Source organism: Phalacrocorax aristotelis, chromosome 13 (genome assembly GCF_949628215.1).
Source record: "Phalacrocorax aristotelis chromosome 13, bGulAri2.1, whole genome shotgun sequence".
NCBI classification, from domain to species: domain Eukaryota; kingdom Metazoa; phylum Chordata; class Aves; order Suliformes; family Phalacrocoracidae; genus Phalacrocorax; species Phalacrocorax aristotelis.
In genome coordinates this window covers 1,384,528-1,401,124 of record NC_134288.1, presented here as the reverse complement: position 1 = coordinate 1,401,124, position 16,597 = coordinate 1,384,528, and the positions used below count along the sequence as shown (strand labels likewise).

The following is a 16,597-nucleotide window of genomic DNA, read 5'->3' as shown; positions in this document are numbered from 1 at the left end:
GTGTTAAGCTTAAGAAGGTGCATGACGGCATTTCACATATACTGCCAGAGCTAAAATAATCTCCAGACCTACACACCACTGATTCATGTACACCCCATGGACCACCACTCAAATATCAGAGAACTGTTTTAGAATCTTAAAAGTGTTGGTTACAGACATTAAGGATTTAGCATTTTATAGAGGAATGGAACAGAGTTTTTCCTCTGGTTCCTGCCCTGTTGTTACTTTAACAAACAATGAGAACTTCTACACACCTATATCATCATAACGTTCCACCCAAACCACGTACACTTTGGTTTCAGGTCCCATCGGTGGAATGGTTCGGCCCTGAGGCACCCTCTTGGATCGGGAAGTAGGACTAGGCTGTTTTGAACACAAGGGAAGAGTAGAATTTGCAAACATCGTGAGTCCAGTAACGCATCCAAGCATTTCCACAGCTGCTCTTTCAGATCTCAGACAGGTACAACCTCTGCCAACTATTGAGATGGGGCAGCTGCAGTGGAACTACCTACTGAGAAACAGTTATCTGGGTTTCCACAATATTTATATTCTACATAAATTAATATATTTAATCTTTAAAAACTGGTTCAAGTTTTTCTTAATGTTCTCAAGACCTTAAATTGGTAACTAAATGTACATTTGGAAGTGAATTCTGTACAGGAAATAAGCAGTTGTAAATCCTTTGCTAACTGTTACAGCAGTTCATGGTTTTCTGCTTTGCTACTATACTGAAGTAACTTCACATCTGGTACCTGGGACACAACCGACACATACTATTTTAAACTGGGTAGGTATGAAAGTTGTTCACATCTATCCATCCTAAATTTCCAAGCATTGATTCAAGTCCAGATTACTTTGTAAATACTTTTCCTGCATGCATTTCAAGATTTCAGTATGCAGAGTATGACTATGTAGCGTGTTTAAGTTTTATATCTAATTAATGGAATCTTGCAACCTCCTCCTGCAGGTGCAAATTCTGGCAGGACCAAAGCAGACAAAGATTAATGTCTAGGAATGAGTAGCTCCAAATGCTAGGAAACCACATCATATACTATGACAAAATGTCGTAGCATTGGCAGCATGGTTCTTCAGAGAGGGGAAGAGCCATTTTTTCAATACAAGTTTTGCCTTACCCGCTGGGAGGGATTAAGATTGTCTGTATGACTGGGGAAGAGTTCAAGTGTCAGAGACTGCTGCTTCACTATTCCTGGCAGCAGATCCATGTTGGAGTCGCTTTCTTGGTCAGAGACATTGCTTTCCAGTGAATCAGCTGTAAGCCAGAAGAAGAAAGGTGGGTTTCGTCTTTTCTTCAGCCAAAACCCCTAACTGTCATCATATGTAAGGTTTTGAAACTAAACATACATAGATTTATGGTCAAGTCAAAAGCAGGAAGAGGATTCAGCGGTGGACAGCTGCCAGTTATTCCAGAAGCAGACTGCAATTAAACCACTCCCTAAGGATTTAGAAGTGTCCCATCCATTTCTTATGTAGTACAGTCTCCTCCTTCCAATGGCTACCATTTCCTCACAGCCCTTTTATTCCAAGGAACTTTTGCACACTGGTTTTAGTGTGCAAAAGATGTTGTGAAAGCTGTTGCTCACCTACACGACGGTTGTGCCCATGCTCCTCCATGTGCTGCAGGAGCATGACATCAAGATGGGAGAAAAAAAAAAAAGTATCACCCTGCATCATGGTGAACTATACGGCCAACCTAATGCACCTAGGGTGACAGCAATACTGCTGTGTAAACCTGGACATATAGAGGCTTCGAGCGAGAAAAAGGGGCATGGAAAAGATACCATCGTACCACCCTAGGAAGGGGTCTAGGGATTAGGAAGTTGTAACAAACATCAGTAGTTTTCTGACACACTACTAGTTAGCTTATTTAGGTTCTGCTTCTGAAAAAGCTCTCTTCTTTTGCAAACAACAAAAAAAGTTGTTTTGGTTTTTGTAAACAGCATGTACAAAGTGATCTTACTTAAGGACTCCACTGGTGATGGGACAACAAAAGCTATTTCTGTCAGGGCATCAGCGTAATACAGCACCTTCTTCTGCCCATTGAAGATACTTGCCCCAACATCTTCTGAAATAATCAGATCATCTGAAATGGACATAAAAGGAAAGTTTAGTCAAAAAAAGCTCTACTTTTTTATATACTGCTTCAGGAGAAGACCTTCAAATACAAGGTGCAATCAATGAGAAGAAATCACACCAATCTCATTTTAAAATGAGAAGATTTCACAGTCAAATCTCATGTCTAAACAACCATTGTCAGATAAACTTTGTTACCTTGAAGGAAATGGCATTTTGGATTGGGAGTGGGTTTATTTTGAACATACTCCTATTCTACTGCATACCCTATTTCCCTTGGATTGAATAGTCTAGTAAGCACATCTGCCACAAGAATTCATCTAGTAGCTTTATCTAACCATTGCCTCTAACAGACCTCATTCAGTTAGTCATTAAATTTCCAAAGGATTCTAATGTTTATAATTTCAGTCTGATAATATTATAGAATTCAGGCCAGTTTCAACAGACTCTCCTCTCTGCCCTCTCTTCTGCCAAAGAGAGGTAGAAAAAGACTCTCTTGAATCAAACCCAATGCCGGAAAGCTCCTTGTTCTGAGCTCCCATTTCAACCTCATCACGGCTGGCCAGTATATCAGACCTTCACAGTACAGACAGAATTATTTTGTGGAGCTATGCTCTAAGTAAATTACATCACACATACACCCTTTTCTTTCCCTGTACCGCCTCCAGAAAGACTAGCAAAGACTTTAAGCAGAATTATTTCTCTGATCCAGTTTACAGAAGGGTTCCTGGGATAGCTGCCTCAGCAAATCCAATGGAGCAGTGAAATTCAGCACACTGACAGAGAGGTGGCCAGAGGCATTCTTATAGCTCCAGTCCATAGCTCTCAGGGAGCAGCACCACAACCCGAATCCAACTGTCTACGAACTTCTTTGCTTTTGGGGGTGTGCAAGGGAAAAAACCAAAGCATATGCCTGTGAATTTATTTTAATCATGTTTCACTGGAAGCTATTCTAGAATTATAGAATCATTTAGGTGTGAAAAGACCCTTAAGGTCATCCTGTCCAACTGTAAACCTAGTACTGCCAAGTCCACCACTAAACCATATCCTCAAGCACCACGTCTACACAGCTTTTAAACACCTCGAGGGATGGTGACTCAACCACTTCCCTGGGCAGCCTGTGCCAGTGCCTGACAGCCCTTTCGGTAAGGAAATATTTCCTAAAACCCAATCTAAACCTCTCCTGGCAGAGCTTGAGGCCATTTCCTCTCACCCTACGGATAGTTACCTGGGAGCAGAGACCAACCCCCCCCTCACTCCAGCCCCTCTCAGGCAGCTGCAGAGAGCGAGAAGGGCTCCCCTCAGCCCCCTCTTCTCCAGGCTAAACCCCCCCAGCTCCCCCAGCCGCTCCCCAGCACACTTGTGCTCCAGACCCTGCCCCAGCCCCGCTGCCCTTCTCTGGACACGCTCCAGCCCCTCCAGGCCCTTCTTGTCCCGAGGGGCCCAAACCTGAGCCCAGCATTCGAGGTGGGGCCTCCCCAGGGCCGAGCACAGGGGCCCCATCCCTGCCCTGCTCCTGCTGGCCACGCCAGGGCTGACACAAGCCAGGATGCTAGACTCCTGAACAGGCTTTTAATCAGAGTCATGCAGAAAGAGAAAACGCATTTAACAAAGTAAATATCTTTAGTCACAGCAAAGATTTGAGGACAAAACAAAGCAAGTGGTCTTCACAATTGGTCCGATCTACTTTAAATCTACCATTTCCGTTTTGTAGCCAATGCCTGCTAAAGCTATGACTCCACTCATGGATTTTTTCCAACAGCAGAACAAGATTAGAAGTAGCTCTCCCTCCCATCCCCAAATGCTTTTTCAGTTCCTTCTTCCCCCAATTTGTTGAACTAATTCAACTATTTGGTGTTATCTGATTTGATGTGACTATTTGGTCTGTGATCTTATCCAAATGGCTGAAAAAAAATCCAAGTTAAAAAGCCCACATCAGAACAGGTTACCTCACCAATTCAGGGCACTGTCTGGAGCACAGCAGTACTGACAAAGCCAACTGCAAAGAGAAGGGAGAGGGCTCTGCCTCCAAGTAAAGCAAAATTAAACCAAGACCTGCCTCTGTTCTCTTAATCTCTCCCTGACATTTCAAGCCTTCTATCATTTGTAGTTTTATTCTACAAATGAGTAGAGAAGCCTTTAGTTGGCTGCAGTTACAGGCAAAGAGCATTTCTAAGGCACGCTGAAGGGAAAGCAGGGCAGGAACACTGCTTAAGCAACTGCAGCAGTGATGGTGTTGCATCTGATGCAAATGCCATATCAAAGATGTTGAACAAACTGGACCAGCCTGTTCCGTGCCTTTATGTGGCCCAGAGCAGAAAGCTGAGGCTCTGAAGATCACCAAGAAAAGATCTGGCCCTTGCAGCAGTGACCAACCCAGACGCTATCAGAATCCCAGGTAATCCGATTAAGTTTTTCAAGGAAGAAACTAATCTGACCTCCAGTTCACCACCCTGGGTTAGCAATTCACTACCCTGAGGATCATTTTGGTTGACAGAATGGGGAGAGGGTGGTATATGACAAGCCCAGAGGAAGAGTTGCTCTAGTGGAAAAAAGCAGAGTAAATTAAGCAGGACAGAAACGCTCTGCGTGGGCTCCAACCACCGTGACCTACAAACAGCAGCTTGTTTTCATTACTTCCTACCAAGCATGATTACAAGGCTAACTTATTAGTCAACATCTCATTTTAATCTACTTACAGAATACTAAAAGTCACACAGTATTTCAAGTCTATTTGTGAATAGGCAGCCCAACCTGTATCTGATTTCACCCGAATACTGGTTTTAGATTAATATATTAAACACTCTAAAAGATTGAAGTCTGCTAAAAATATAGCACAGAAGTACTTCTTGCTGAGGCTACTTCCTCCCAACAACATTCAGGCATTAGTTTTGCTCACTTTGACTTGAAGCTTAATTTAATATTTACACATTCCTTTCTAGCAAACATCAGCATTTATAAAAAAAAAATCCAAGCACTCAGATAGGCATCCAGGAGCAAGAAATTTTACATTAGTTGTCTCCTAAAGGAGCCTAAACATTTTCATTTAATGTTACATCATTTACTATGCCTTACCTTGTTCAGGTCCCTCTTCATCACTGCAGCTATTGATTGACCAGCTTGTTGAGACATGGCCAGTCCACCCAGGGTGCTTCCCCACATCAACAGACCAGCCAAGAGACAGCAAGAACTCCAAGAAGTGTGGCTGAACAATTCTGGAAGACTCCATGTTCTTTAGGATCTGAAACAACCAGCAGCACTGTGGTACAGGAGACTCCAGGAAGCAGCTCTCTTCCTCCCCACTTTTTCAATTAAGTTTTGCGTCACCAACATGGTTTTACCCAAATACAGCTATTCAAACAAGCCTGGAAACCCAGGCTTTCCACAAGGACACTACTCCCTGCTGGTTAGCATCCTCCCATCCTATTTGGCAACGTCCTATTCCACCAACTTGTCATTCTGCCATCCCTGCCAAAGCCTGTAAAATAGTTAATCAAACTGCTAGAAATGGCAATTTTGAGATTCATGTACGCATCAGGGATAAACCACAGGACTGTTCAGTGCAGAATCAGCGTCAGCATCAAACGTAACACGAGAATTTTCTGGACTACCGTCACTGAGGTGAAATTTTAGGAGAAAGGTATTTTATCACTACCCACCTGTACATGACATACAGCGATTTAGAAGGCAGGCCTCACTGCACATTAAATTATGAAACAGATTTTGCAAAACAATTTTCAGCATGATTGAGCATGCACTTTAATCAAACATCACACTGTACTGTTCACTTTAAACCTTAATCCTACTTCTTATAAAGGTCTGGGATGTTTCCACATCCAAAGGCAATTTTTATCCCAGTGACCAAGTGAAAGCTGAGACCTTGGCCAAACAGCACGCAGGGAGGCCAGGATGATTTGTGATTTGGTCTACCAGAACCGTTGGGATTTGTGGAACAGACAACACTCTACAATACATCCATCCTTTCTGAGCCATGTGAGAATTTGTTTTGTGGCAGAAGTGCCGTTGATTTTGGTTTGTGGGGGGGCAGTCCACTGGGACACAGACTCCAGTGGAACAGAACCTGGAGGGACAGGTGCTGGAAGGAAAGCTTCCAGACAGGAAGCTCCTTGTACCCACACAGTCCTAGCACCTCATCCTAATGCCTTGTACAATATTCAACAGTGACTAGACACACTGCGTTGAAATATTACTATTCTCATTACTGAGCACATTGAAGTCATAGCTATGCTTCAGAATGAATCGAGGTAAGTGCAGCTTAGAAGGCAATTTCAGAAAATAGACAAGCACAGACTTTATACAGCTACATGCTACTGAGCCCATTCAAAAGAAGAATTTACAATAAAGCAAGGACAAGGGGGTATTTGCAAATAACATGTAATGATGTAAAGTATAATGATGTAAAAAGCATGTGGGCAGTTTCATTACCCTGTATAAAAAAATGCCAGGAGACTTCTCAATTGTAAAAGCCTACCACCACAGAAAAATATTTGGGCCTAATGCAATAACCAGCAGGCTAGATGCCACTATTCTGGGCTGTGCAGCATCAGATAAAACACAGCTGACACCGCTCCTTGTGAAAGGACAGCAGGTCACCTCTCAGAAAGGACTGAGGTTATCAGCTGAAATGGCATGAATGCAAAGCAGATGATGATGCACAAAGTGAAGGAAAAGAATGGCATGAACCTCAGCCACACACACAGATGGCTGAGCAGGACCAGGTAGCCAGCCCTGCTCAGAGCAGAAACTGTGTCACAACTTGGCTTGATCTCCTCCTCTCTTGACTGTTAATATTGGAAACGAAACAGGACAGAAATAAGTCACAGGTCTTTTCAAAGACAGGAGCAGTATCAGTATCTCACTCAGCACGGATCTATAGAGACAAGTTTGTTATTAACTTGACTGCCACTGCAATTTTGCACAACCTGTAAGGCTTAGGAATCACAGCAAGATATCCAGGGATCTTGAAGCAGGAGCGGCATCTTTATACTGCGCCTAAATATGCCCAGTATCTCCCAAATACAAGATTTTCTTAAGTCTACATGGCAAAACCCATGCTAATGGCGTTTCCAAAGGCCTGCAAGTTCTTCAGGACTATGCAGTCTCATCTGTCTAAATCCGTAAGAGCATATAAGCATCAGATGGGGAAAAAGCATTCTGCTAGCTCAACAAGAGCACATTTCAGCTGGAAGGCAAACCTTGTATATCTTGTTTCATAGCTGACTTTGGAGATGGAAAGAACATGGACTGGCTACCCTGAACTTCAACTTGGAAACTCACAAACAGCATGATCCTAGTTTCAAAAATTAGTGTATTCCACAAAGAAGTAGAAGGTGCTACAGTTCTGTTTACAGTACATTCACAGTAACATGAGGAGATGGCACAATAATTTATTATGGAAGCTACGCTTCTACTCTTTACTATGAGAATTATGAATGGAATGAGGAGAATGTACTACAGAAACAACCTTTTCTATTGATCCCACATAAGCCACCTTAGTGAGTTTCTAGGTCATGGTCCAAAGAAGTCACAATTTAGATTTGCACAAATTAACCTGATTAAATTAATCACATTTGAATGTAAATAATGTAAAGACTCACAAAGCAATAATACTTTCTTACTTTCAGAAAGTTTTTCATTCCTTTAACATGTATTTAACACGAGAATCAAACCAAGCTACCTGGACATTGCACATTGCCGGAACAAACTGTAACCTTCCCTGCAAGCTGAGCCAACAAATCTGAAATGTCTTTCTGATATGAATCTTTGAACTCTACAAATAAGGACAGTAAGGACAGAACAGATAACAAAAATATATAAAAAGATGTTACAACAATCCTAAACGTGGGTAGTGTACTTCAATGTACAGATGAAGAGTTATAGCTTACACTTTAAAGAAACACAAAGCCCAGAACCCCCAGTTCTGATACTCTACTCCAGTCATTAGCAGCGATGATTTATTCACTCCAGGATTACTAGAAACAAGACAATATAGGCTAGTTGGACTTCCACTTACCTCCTGGCTTGTTTTCTGGCCTGCCTTCATGTAGAAAATGAAAACAGTATCAAAAGGACGACATGGTAGTAAATCCAAGTAGCCAAGGTCATCAAAAAACCCAGGAAGAGCAGAGTCAAGTGCAATCAGGTGAGGAGGTAGACGACTGTTAGCAGGTTCCTATCCAACAGAGAGAGTTCAACAGCTTAGAAGAAAAAAAAAAAAAATCTTCTTTCCTAACTGAAAAGGTCTTTATGGCTTCATTAAACCATTAAAATACAAAAAGACAATCTCCCTTTTCTCCTAAGAGCAAAGTCATTCACAAGTTCCTGAAGCAATATAATCCCATTGCTGTAAATGACTAACAGCAAGCATAACAGTTTGACAATTTGCTGCATTCTACTCTCCTCATTAAATTAAAACGGCATTTTGCCAGTGAAATGGACATAATGTTTTATTCAAAAAGAGTGCTAGCTACCACAATAAAAGCAGCAGATCCTTTCAAAATATCACAACTCTACAGAGTTACATGGGTAGTTTCTTATTTATTAACTTATATACCAAGAATATGTAAATTCCTGAGCACTTTTTGACATGATTGTTGCAAAAGCTCCATTGCCTACTTTTGTTGATGGTTTTCTGGAAAGAAATGCAACAAATAGAAGGGAGAATCCACAGGTAAGAGGCAGAATTTCAAATTCAGAATATGGATCATCTCTATTAAAGTTAAAATAACACTTTAAGAGACAGCTCTACAACCCATATGTACTCCCAAGTGTTTATACATGACAAAACCACTTCAGCACAATGGCCTTTCACAGCCTTGCTGTCATCCCTGAAAAACTGGAATCCATCACTCTCTGATTAGACTACAGCTTAATGGTGGCTGGAATTACACACACGATCTTCCACTAACAAAACTTAGTTTTTTTCTTTCACCAAGCCAGACCGTATGAGCACTGAGGGCATTTGCAGAATGCTAAGTAGTATCAGGTTACCTTCAATGCCTCTAGCGAGAGAAACCCGAAGTGAGAGAGGAACAGGCGTGCTGTCTGGAACTCCTGTGCCGGTGGTGGGGGCTTACACTCCGTGATCGGATCAGGAAAGCTCTTCTTCCGCCACTCCTCTTCACTTTTCTGATCTATGGAAGTCTCAAAAATTATCTGCTGGGTCATGCCATTCCTCAGCTTCTCATGTCGTTCTTCGAGCTGAAAAACATTGTGTGAAACATCAATTCAACCAAGATCACTAAGATCCACTAAGAAAACAGCTCCGTCGTTCAGGAAAGCTGCAATTCACAGATACAGCAGCAGCTGCAATTCCACCGCCAGGACATTTACTAAAGCACTATCAACAAGACCTTGCAACATTACAAATCGAATGTCTGAACACCCTGTTTGCATGGGAGAGCTGTTGCAAACTTATGTATCCAGTATCAGCTACAGCTTCTCCCTTTTAAGCGAACAGAAACTAAAACACATTTGGCACTGTGAAACTGTAAAATTATTTGAGACACACAGCCCTTTCCTCCCCCAGGAGGTCTCAAAAAAGCCCTTTCCATTTCCCTAGAAGCAGCAACAAAATGCAAGTCATCACTTCCTAGTAACACCAGGACATTAGGATCTGTAATAAAACATGTTTTTTGGGAGGTGCTGCTCAATGTATCCAAGGCATTGTCATCTTTCTGGACAAGTGCACAGATTTCATTAGTTTACAGACGTTGTTATTCCATTAATACAAATTAGTCAAACTAAAGAGTAAAACTATTAACAGTAAGACATTAGTGTATGATTCATGAACAGACAAAAAACCCAAGAACAAAATTAAGTCAGAGACTAAGAGTTACTTACTTCCTCATTCACAATCTCATGTAAATCAGGAATGCTCAAGTCAGCTTTCACAAATGGGATCTTGTCTACTTCTTCAGGAAAAGGTCGGTGCTTCACACTGTATTTCAATCCAACATCATTTTTAGGAGCTGGTCGAGGTTCTGGCACAAAAGTCTGACAAAAAAGGGGATAGTTTTTACACTCAAGGTATTGTGCCACTAGACAATACTTTCTTACAATACATGGAAAACATTCCCTCCCAGCTCACCACCAGAAGTACACTAATCCATTAGTGAGAGGTATCATTAAAAACATTCAGTAAGTACTTTAAATGAATAGACTTGTCTTAAAAATGTGGCTGTGAATTTTAAGAGACACAGTTCTGCCCATTTTGGTGGCACCACTCCTGGAACCTATGAACCCTGCTTACTATCTAACCTCTAAGCAGTTGCAAGTGCCAAAAATGGCAACACCTTATTTTCAGCCCATTCTAACTGTATTGAGCAAAAGCTACCAACTGTTTGGGAAGCCTCCATTTTAACCCTGCTGACTATGAGGGTCACAACAAGGCAAGCTGAACTGTCCTGGAAGAGAACAGCAGCAATGCTGTAGGTCAGGAGTGAGATGCACTGCCAGAATGTCAAAAGAGCTTGCATGATGTACCATAATGCAGTTTTGACATTGTTACTATGTTATTGCCTAAACTGTTAGTGTGTAATTCAAAACTTGGTTCTCAATGAAAGCAACAAAAGATCTCGGTGCAGGTTTGCAGAAGCATAAGGTCCAAGCAAGCAAGATCTTTAATTAGACCCTGAACGCTGCTTTACAAATTTTTTTACTACAAAATATGCCTCAAAAGGGCAAAACTGTTACAGGATGCCTTCAAATCAGAAAAGTTCCCTTAAAACTGGTATGGAGGTCAGCAGCCAGGACATGACGGCTCCTTTGGTGTGGGAGGTAGCACACTTGGGCTGACTATTTAGCAAAATGGCTCAGGTTCAGTGACAGCACGGCTCCAAAGCCATCATGCAGAAGGTCTTCCCAAAGGCTGGTTTACAGAGACCTGATTCAGCTAAATGTGAATATGACAGCTGAGACTGACAGGTCCGCATTTCAGCTGCATTATTATTTCCTTTATTTTACTGAGAGGCGTGTGAAGAGTTCGAAGATTTGTTCACAAGCAGACAGAAATTCTGATAACAGAAGATCCACTAGACAACTGCAGTAAGAGATTTTACTGTAAAATGAGACTGGGGTGTTTCTCCTCCACTATTCCCCTCCAGAACTGTTCCAGAGTTCATGTAGATAATTTTTTTTTCCCCACAGGAGATTTACAGCCACCTTTGCAACATTGGGCTTTGTATCTTGAACACCTGTTCTCTCTGCAGCACCTCATTCTACACCTTCAGACTTTGCTCCCTCTGCTGCAAGGGCTTTGCCTGACATCCTAAAATCAGCACCGACACTTATGCCTACACACTAAATACACTGCCCATTGCCCCACCACCCCCGAAGTTGCTTTTGGGGCGGGGGGGAGAGAATGCCCCCTCCCCTTAAACAAGTCTAGAAGGCAACAGCACTTTCACAGCCTGTATTTAATATTAATCACAAGTCATAAAGAGTCACCAGAGATGTGTCACATTACCTACAGCTAAAGGCCCCGTGGCTCAGCCTTAATGTATAATCACCAGCTCTGTGGGGCTGTCTCACATTAGTGGAATTTCTGCTGAACATCTCTAAGTTAAAGATTTCTTTACAGGCTTTGATAGAGACCTTTTGATTTGCTTTAGCTCCTCTTGGTAAAAGACAGAGTTGCTGGGCCCATGCAAATCTTCCAGATGTCCCACGGATCAAAACCGTGACAGAGGGGAAAGAGTCATCTGCAAAGCACATGGGTTAAGAGAATAATACATCATCATAAATTGCAAACGGTTCACTGTGCAATAATTTAACCAGAATCAAACACAGGCATGACAACAGAGGTTTTGTTTTCAAGGTTAACTCCTCCCTGACCCCAAAGACAATTCCTGGTGAGGAGCAAGCAATCATCTCCGCAGCAGGGAAGTGCTAGTCTACTTTGTGGTCTGTTCAATAGTTGCCAGCTCAGTTTCATCATTAAAAGTAACTTTTCCAAATCCATGCAGATCACTGTTTCTCTCCAAATTATCTTCAGGAAATGAAAAAAGGTTGCCCAGCCACTGCCTGTTTACCTAAGACAAATGACCATATGGAGACACAGCTTCCATGATACTTCCGTGACCTTCTGTAAAGGTCCCACACAAATAGCAGCAATAAGAACAGCAGGAGACAAGAGTCACACTAAGACAGGGGAAGATTCCGAGCTCACGTTGTGGCAAGTTTTTCACCACAAGGAATAGGGACACAGAGAAGTTGTCCTCATAGGTTTTCAAGACCTACTTGGACAATGTTCAGGTTGCATTGGCCTTGTCTGAATTCAGTATTGATCTTGTTTAAAGAAGAATGTTAGACTGCAAATTCCTGAGGTGCCTTTCAACTTGCACAATGATAGCTTTAACATTGCAGAGATTTCAGTCTTCCTGTCTTCTTTCAAGACTTAACAGGCCACTGATATTAGCCACCTTAGAAGAGGGATCATCATACCTCTACAGCGTTTCTTTTAAAAATTTATATTTATCTTTCGTGCATGGAAACCACAAACTGACACCATCAGTGAACTAGCAGATATATACTCCTTTCCCAGTATTTAATGGGAAGTACAGGGTGCAGCACGGCTACATAAGCACATATATATGAGAGACCCAACCAGCTCCCCGCAACCATCCACACTTCAGTCATCTGCCTCAAAAGTCATCTGATGTACTTGTGCATTACAAGATTAATTACAGTAATTCAAAGGGGATTTGTAAGCAAGTTATGCACAGCAAGGGAAGATAATCTAATTTGAGATTCCAATAGCTTTACAGGATTCCTCAGTAATGCATTTAGCAGAGAGAGTAAGGATGAGAATTGCTCAGCTATTCTAGCGTGCTCTAATCTATTCTAGTCAGGAAGAGGCTTGCTCACAGACTGTGGGTGGACATGCAGCAATGGCTTCCAGCATCAACACTTCCTTCAAGATCTACTTGGTGATTCTCAACGAGGTTGGAGCACTCTGAACCTCAACTCAAAATAAAAACTTCTCTTAGCCAGTTCATGAAGTTCTATGCAATCTCTGTTTTCAAGATTAGTATCTAGACTCCATCCTGTCCATAGATGAGGAAAACATATCTGGCAGATCAGCAGATCTAACATACATTAGTCTTAAACTGAGGTAGCATATAAGAATTTTCATCTGTTCTGTTAGGTGTGGCATAACCTAACCATTTGAGCTGAAAGCACCCACAGAAACATTTAGCAACACGAGACCTAAAGCAAGAAAAAGCAACCTTACAAGCATAAAGGTGTCACATCAACCATTTGTTGAGCACTTATCCCTACCAGGCCTCCTATACTTTTTATATTTTCATTCCTTTAGGAACAAGGCTGTTTTCAAAATGTAATGCTATCACTTTTGTCCATCAGCAATAATTTACATGGCAGTCAGCTGCAAGTACCTGATCTAACTGGGTGAAAGACGGACGACTACATGAAGAGTTTGTACATGTTTGACTACCGGGGCATTAAAGTTATTCCCACCACTTAATCCCAGAACAACACTCTGCTCAATCACATGCCCACAGAACAAGTAATCCCCTGAAATTTGAGAGAGACACTTGATGAAGCACCTTTGCTTTGCAGCTTCACACTGAGTTTTAACCAGAGGAAGAAGGAAATAGGAAGTATGAACTTACTCTGTTCATTCCCTAGAGGCTGCTCCAACATCGCCAGGATGACACTATTATCCAAAACGAAGTAACGGAAGCTATGCTTGTTTATGGTAGGTAGACGAGAATATTTAATTAACGTGGTTTCATTCACCAAGCTGCAAGGAGAAGCAGGGCCACTGGGAGAAGGAAATGCTCCAAGTAACTGCATAATACTGCAAGTGAGAAAAAAGTTATGACAGGTTAAGAAGACTAACTGTTCCACCCAAGCACAGACCTTCACTCATATCCTTCATTTGTATCTTGATGTAGCAGTTACCCCGAGGGCAAGCCCACCCTCTCCCATCAGCTTGTTTAAAAACAGAACTAGTAACTTCACAAAAACATATATTAAAACCTACAAAGAAAGGTACTCTGTCTACAGAGTGCCTTTATAACCTAGATTACAAAGATATTAAGATATACTTTAAAGCCTGAAAATCTATACCATTCCACAGCTTTATGTTCATTCTTACAGGAAGACTATGGATGACTGGAGATAATCATCCGTACTTTAACCCACTCTTACATCAACAAGCAAGGAAGATATGGTAGATGCACTAGTGTTATGGTTTTAGTTAGGATAGAGTTAATTTTCTTCACTGCAGCTGGCCTAGTGCTGTGCTTTGGACTTAGTATGTGAATAATGCTGATAACACACCAATGGTTTGGCTGTTGCTGGGCAGTGCTTGTACTAGTCAAGGGCTTTTCCAGCTTCCCAGGCTCTGCCGGGGGCACAAGCAGCCGGGAGGGGGAGGGGCACAGCTGAGAGAGCAGATTCACACTGGCCAAAGGGATATTCCAGATCTTGTAATGTCATGCCCAGTGTGTTACTGGGAGGGGCTGGCTGGGGGAGGGAGGCAGTAATCACGGCTCAGGGACCAGCAGCATTGGTCGGTGGGTGGTAAGCAGTTGTATCATTTGTGTTTTGGCTTTTTTCCCTTTTCCTTTTTATTATATTATCATAATCATTATCATCATTATTATTTTATTTTAATTATTAAACTGTTCTTATCTCAACCCACAAGGGGTTTTTTTTTTTGTGCTTTCACTCTTCTGATTCTCTCCCCCATCCCACAGGGGTGGGGGGAGTAAGAGAGCGGCTGCATGGTGTTTAGTTGTCGACTGGGGCTGAACCACGACAACTAGTTATGATTGTCTTTACTGTCTTCAAGTACAGATTACATTGACTTAAAACCCTGTAAGAAAGGCCCAGGTTCACACAAGTGTGACTACCATAGATGGTAGGCTCCCCTGGGGGAAAGCCTCCAGTGTGGCTCCAACTCCTTGGAGCCACAGCCCTGGGAGGCACCTAGAAGTACTGATTTAAGTTGTGTGAAGTTGTACAGGATCTACCTAATACTACTAGAAATTGAACATTTCTATGGTAGGAACCAATAATGAGAGTTGTCCAGTGTCAGAATGAAATCATGTTGGGGCTTTGCTCTTAACACCACCACCCAGACCAAATAAGTTTAATGAAGTCCTCCCCACACACTTTTCCACCTTACTGTGAGAACAGAGAGAGTTTCATCTCTAAATGAAGAGAGACATTTTTAGGCAACAATAAAGGTTTATCCACCAGTTCCAGTAAGTAGTTGTTTTTACCTTGGAAATTACACAGGTTTTTTTACTACCAGTAAAGTTTATAACAATTTTATTGCCAAGCAGAGCAAAAAAGAAAGCAGCTCTTGCCTTTTGCAAAACATATTTATTCTACCCATCCTCAATCTGTCCTGTCTACCATCATCATGCTGTTCATCCAGTAAAACAGTGCATTTCAACTTCTCTAGAGCAAATCTCAACATTCCTCTCCGTGCTTCCCCTCCCCAGCCCACACATTGTGTGTTACTCCATTTCCAACAGAGCCTCTCAAATATATTAAGCAAGCCCAATGTTGTGGGCAGAATGACATCCCATCCCGCACCAGCTTATATCTGCTGCATGTGCCGTTCCCTGCCACATTACACGAGACGGTGTCTATCGGTTTCCCAATCAGTGCGGGGATGACATGTCAGGCTGAGGGTAAAAAGAAGGGGGAATGGAAAGACAGGATCAGTAGGTCAAGTGGGAGATAGAGGGAACTGCTGTTTGCAGAAAGGACTGGCCGAGAACAGCATGCCAGGCGCTGCAGAAGGGCTTGCGTTTTGCTCTCAAAGAAGAGAGCAGGCAGAAGGGGAAGACAGCAATCCCACAGATCTTTTTTTCTATTGAACATCTTCAATGGGAGGGGGAAGACCGCTAAGGCAGAGCACAGGACAACCCTGCCCAAAGGGCAAAACGGAGCTTCTGGCTGACTTTTCAACATGCTTGCTACATCCAAGATCTCACCAGCTGGAATCTCCTAATTAAAACACTCTCACACAAGGCCATAGTAAACAATAAACATGCTCTGACAAATTACATACCATGTTAGCGTAGCTTCAGCAGCATCCTTCACTCTCATGGATGCGGGGTTTGGCTCCTTATCTCCTTTGTACTTGACCTCTTGTTCACTGTTTTTGGATTTACTTCCCGAAATGCCCAGCTCCACAATCTCCAGTACCTCTTTTAAACAATCCTAAAACACAGGAGGAACCAGCACAAAGCAGAAGCACTCCAATAAATGTCTCCAAGACCTCAGTGAAACAGTGGTATATCATCAATCGAAATAAAGTACTGCCAGTAGTATGAGCTCAGAAATAAAGGCAGAAGATTATTCTAACAGTCTTGGAATAAGATCACATTTGGTATAGTAATGATATTGTCTTCATCTATTGATGTCTATGTATGTTTACATTCTAATGGCAGAAAGTTCTCTGAATGAATATATACATGCAAAATATTCCATTCCATATGTA

At 42.1% G+C, this 16,597-nt stretch overlaps 1 protein-coding gene across 3 annotated transcripts in view; it reads right to left on the bottom strand.

Annotated features, from left to right (window-relative positions):
- RALGAPB (Ral GTPase activating protein non-catalytic subunit beta) overlaps nt 1-16,597 on the bottom strand; it is a 69,116-nt gene that overhangs the window by 8,912 nt on the left and 43,607 nt on the right. For all 3 annotated transcript variants that reach the window (XM_075108493.1, XM_075108494.1, XM_075108492.1), the window contains 10 exons: nt 16,166-16,317; nt 13,746-13,933; nt 11,707-11,813; nt 9,955-10,107; nt 9,103-9,312; nt 8,126-8,284; nt 5,167-5,332; nt 1,979-2,101; nt 1,134-1,270; nt 255-363 (listed from right to left, as the gene is read on the bottom strand). In XM_075108493.1, coding sequence (XP_074964594.1) covers nt 255-363; nt 1,134-1,270; nt 1,979-2,101; nt 5,167-5,332; nt 8,126-8,284; nt 9,103-9,312; nt 9,955-10,107; nt 11,707-11,813; nt 13,746-13,933; nt 16,166-16,317 — 1,504 coding nt within the window. The remainder of the gene's footprint in view (nt 1-254; nt 364-1,133; nt 1,271-1,978; nt 2,102-5,166; nt 5,333-8,125; nt 8,285-9,102; nt 9,313-9,954; nt 10,108-11,706; nt 11,814-13,745; nt 13,934-16,165; nt 16,318-16,597) is intronic.